At 28.2% G+C, this 4748-nt stretch overlaps 1 protein-coding gene across 4 annotated transcripts in view; it reads left to right on the plus strand.

The window, feature by feature from the left end:
• LOC108685234 (E3 ubiquitin-protein ligase LRSAM1-like) overlaps nt 1-4748 on the plus strand; it is a 7427-nt gene that overhangs the window by 1544 nt on the left and 1135 nt on the right. The window contains exons 3-10 of one of the 4 annotated variants that reach the window (XM_018189921.1): nt 85-498; nt 2392-2421; nt 3045-3146; nt 3209-3317; nt 3420-3581; nt 3653-3752; nt 4069-4312; nt 4552-4674. In XM_018189921.1, coding sequence (XP_018045410.1) covers nt 85-498; nt 2392-2421; nt 3045-3146; nt 3209-3317; nt 3420-3581; nt 3653-3752; nt 4069-4312; nt 4552-4674 — 1284 coding nt within the window. The remainder of the gene's footprint in view (nt 1-84; nt 499-2391; nt 2422-3044; nt 3147-3208; nt 3318-3419; nt 3582-3652; nt 3753-4068; nt 4313-4551; nt 4675-4748) is intronic. The other 3 variants (XM_018189922.1, XM_018189923.1, XM_018189924.1) reach the window with 3 other exon arrangements.

Raw genomic sequence — 4748 nt, forward strand, 5'->3', positions numbered from 1 at the left:
TATATATATATATGTATATATATATTACAACTTTTACTAGATATAGCATCGATAATATTAAAATATGATTTTTGTTTTCTTCAGGAGCTTCATTTGCAAGACAACAACATCCGCAAACTGCCCAATGAAATAGTGTACTTGAATAAGTTAATAATTTTGAATGTCTCGAGGAACAACCTGAAGCAGCTGCCTGATGGCATCGGACAGCTGCAGCAGCTGAACATTCTCGATATTAGTCACAATAAATTGTTGTATAATCTGCCCAAATCTCTAGGCTATGTTCAACAATTGACGAGTCTAAATATCGACGGATTAAATCTGTCATACCCACCTCAGGATATTTTAGACGGTGGTACAATAGTGATCATCGCATTTTTGGCGAATGAGAGCGGCGTCGATTACTCGCCAGAAAATTCGGTATCAGAAATTGATATTTCAAGAGATATGAACTCGGACGATATGCAGACGGTATATCATAATAAGAGTAACGACGTGCAGGTATTATAATGTAGTGCATGAACGTAATACTCATGAATTTCTGTTATATATAAAATTTTTTTAGCTACATTATTATATTATTAAATATATGTCGTCAAATTGATCAAAAATCGCGAAAGATTATTTAAATTATTTATTATTTTAAAAACATACTTATATCTTCAGGAGCATGTAGAGAATCAATAAACTAAGAAAAAAATCTTTTTAGAGACATACTTCGTTTTGGAAAAAATTGCAAAAAAAGACAAACATAGTTTTTATTTTTATATTTATTTATTATTTATGGATTCACATTATTTATTTATTCATGTTGTTACTTGCTTAATGTAAATATTGTATAAAATAGGAATAATTCGCTCAATGATTTCTGATCAGTAAATGATAAATTAATAGGAGAAAAGCAGAAATAAATAATATAAACAAAATTTTCAGAAAACGGAATATTATTGTTGTTTATGTATGATTTCAATGACAATAATATTTAAAAGATAGTGCGAGAAGCAACTACGCATGTCTTTTTTTTGCGATTTTCTCCAAACGAAGCAAATAACTTTAAAGGACTTTTTTTCTAAGTTTATAAATTCCCTACACACTTTCGAAGTTTTAACATATAAATTCGGAATATAGATTGGAGTAATAACTTTATTCATCTATTAATTCATCTATAATATTTCTGCTATTTTTGAAGAATGAAATAATTTATTTATCAAAATTTCATAGCATCAAGAGAAGTACAATACGCTACTAATAATTTTTCTATGGATAGAGGCGCTTCGGAGATTTCAAAGTCACCTCTATTTTTTTTAAATGGAATTATATGATTTTTTTAACATAATATAATTTCTCTAGTTATTCTGTGTATTAGCGTGTTTCCTTTAGCATTAGTGCAACATTCAGATAGTGTAGCGCGATAGTGTAGTTTCCATGGCTGGTGGTAGACAAACATTCGATGTTTCCATGGCTACAGTGTAGTGCAAGTTTCATGCACAAAGTAGGATTTTCCTATATCGTCCCAAAGGGAGAGCTATATCCAGTCATCTACATCCTAAGGGAAAACGCTATAAAAGTATCAACAATAGTTTACGAGATATTTTATATTTTATTCTGACACATGTTGACATAAAATGTTAAATATCTATTAATTTTTTGATGTAATCGTATCTGAATATTTTTATGAAGAATAATGAGGTGATCAATTGGTGTAAAGAAAATATTAGTTATTTATAAAAATATCTACTTTGTTTACATATTTTTTGCAACAATTACATCTTTTCTTTACACCAATTCATCTCATTATTCTGTTCATAAAAGTATTAAGGTACGATTATCAAAAAGTAATTAGTTTATAAGATATTTAACATTTTATGTGAAAATGTGCAAGAATAAAATATAAAATCTCGTAAACTATTGATTTTTTGATATCTTACTTTCATATGCAGAATAATTAGAGCAATCATACTATATAAAAAAATAATATAATTCCATTTTAAAAAATGAAGATGACTTCAAAATTTTCAAGTGTCTTCATCTATAGAAAAATTATTAGTAGTATATTGTATTTCTCTTGATGCTATGCAATTTCAATAAATAAATTATTTCATATTTCTAAAAATAGCAAAAATATTCTATGGTAGATGAAGTTACTGCTTTGACTTCTGTACACACACACACACACACACACGCGCGCGCGCGCGCGCGCATATATGTATGTGTATGTACATCCCTTTCCGATATATGAGCTATAAAAATTTTTATATACTTACACATATGTTCTGTTTGCTAGTACATTTTTACATTGAAAAATTTTACGGAACAGAAACTGATCAATTTTGCAAGTATCTATGATTCATGCATAATGTTCGCGCATATTCATAGTTTTTTTTTCTCTTTTAGGCAGCATTACAGAAGCTAAACAAAATGAAGGCATGTTGGATGCTTCTTTGAGTTTCGTATGCTTCCCACTTGTCATCCATTTAATTATTACTTAATAATAAGTTGATTTAAAAGATGCTTAGTGCAATAATCTAATTTATACAAAGTAAATAAGTAAACAAAATTTTTGAATAGAAAGAAATCCGCATATTAATTTTTTATAGTATGAATAAAATTAAATTTTGTTCTTTTATTTTTATTTCTTGAATCATTATTGCACCAGCGCCTCATTTATATTTATTAAGTAATAATTCCGCTACTAAAATACCGATTTCTTAGATTTATTTCCATTTTTTAGATTTATTTTTTACAGAATTTTTTTGAATATTAATATATAACATTTTTTTCCTTCTATTATTTGTTCATCTAATTTATCTGTTATAATATGTCTTATGCAGAATAAAAAAAATAAAAATCGATTGTATTTAAATTTATAAATTTGTGAGAATTTTAATAAATTAATAATAAAAATTAATAATAAATTAAAAAATCGTTTGCTAATAACAGATTAAAAATAATTTCTTTTGTTTATTTGTGTAAGAGTGATATTGAATTTTTTATTAGTCTTAATACATAATATGTTGATACCATGAAATAAAATTCGCTTTCGATAGGAACATCGGCAAAATGCCTTATTGGAAGTGGAAAAAAACATAAAGCAACAACAGGAGTACGAGATAGAGATGCAATCCATGCTCAAAGCTCATAAGAAGAAGGTAAATTAAATGCACACAAAATATGTAAACATCTTAAATATGAAAGATTGTTACGTTTTTAGCTATTAGAAGATGTAACGTTGCAGCAGATACAATTGGAGCAAGAACTCGAAAAAGTTCAACAGGAAAGAGACACGAATAGAGCGCGTTTACTCTCGTACATTCACAGTGGTACACATATATCTCCTTTTCAATCTTTAACAAATTCTACACAAAATATATTAATTTAGCAAACAAAAAATCAATATAAATATATAAATGAACTTTTTTTAGCGGAGAAAGAAGCTGATAACGTAATTAAAGAATTTCTGAGAAACAGTGAGGAAGAAAGACAGAGTCAGGCCGAATTAGTAGAGCGGGAGAAGCAAGAAGAAATGCAACTATTAAGCTCCTGTCACTCAGAACAGTTCCTACTACGTACAAAAGACACTCTTTGTAAGTATCAAACATAAAGCTTATCCAAAATCAAGATTGTGTTCACGCATGAATATAAACTCATTTTGCAGTTGCAATGAAGAAATTGTTGGATGAGGAAATGTGCAGAACAAGGAAATGGGAAGAGCATACCAAATACAGAGACTGCACCGTACAATCCTTGCTTACGTTGTCAGTAATAAATTTTTTCTTTACATTTGCTTTTCTTACGAGTCAGTCTATAAAAGATATACAAAGATATGTTAAATATATTATTTCATTGCAATGATCAAATTGTCAATTCGATGGGTAATAAATCTATGAGAAATTATTTATAGATTGAGTCTTTAAAAAAAATTTGCATTTAAACTCTGATTAATAAACTTTAATTATATTTTAAATAACAGTTATGAACAGCTTTTTTTATATTATGTATTGTAATATAATAACTATCATCATTACATAAAAAGAATACATTAAGAAGAATAAAATAAAAATTCGAATTAAGGGAAGTGAGAAACAACGACCACTTGGCGCAGATAGTGCACGATCAGGAGAAAAGCAGACAAGACCTTATTGATAGGTTACGACGAGATGAAGTCTTACAGAAAGCAGCAGTTGCCGCATTATTGGAACGGAGCGATGCGCGTTCCTGGAGTATTATTCAGCAAATGAATCTCGTACAATCACAATTGGCTGCGCTTACTAATATCGAACTCGAAAGGCGAAAGTTGGAGATCACTCAGCAGCTTGTAAGTATGCTCAATCTTATCGTGTGCAGCAAATAAGAATTTAAAAAATATCTTTGCTATCATAATTTATAATTATATAGATCGAAATATAATAATTACATAGCTCATTAGATTATTATACTAGATTATCAATCTCTTAAATTTTAGATCCTTAAATATAATAAAATATATTTTTTATATGTGCAATATTATATATATGTATATAAAATTAAATATGTAATTTATATACGTATTTTTAGAATGAGATCGCTGATAAACGCGTAGCTCTAACAGATATTCTGGTCGACTTATTAGAGCAGCAAACGAATAGAAGAGCTCAACTATTGGAGACGATCAATACAATCGAGCAACAGCGAGGCTCTGTAATTATATACTTTTCACTCTCGAATTTCTTATTTAATGTTTTATTTCCTTTTTTGTAAAATTAATAAATATT

Source organism: Atta colombica, unplaced genomic scaffold, assembly GCF_001594045.1.
Source record: "Atta colombica isolate Treedump-2 unplaced genomic scaffold, Acol1.0 scaffold149, whole genome shotgun sequence".
Taxonomy (NCBI): Eukaryota; Metazoa; Arthropoda; class Insecta; order Hymenoptera; family Formicidae; genus Atta; species Atta colombica.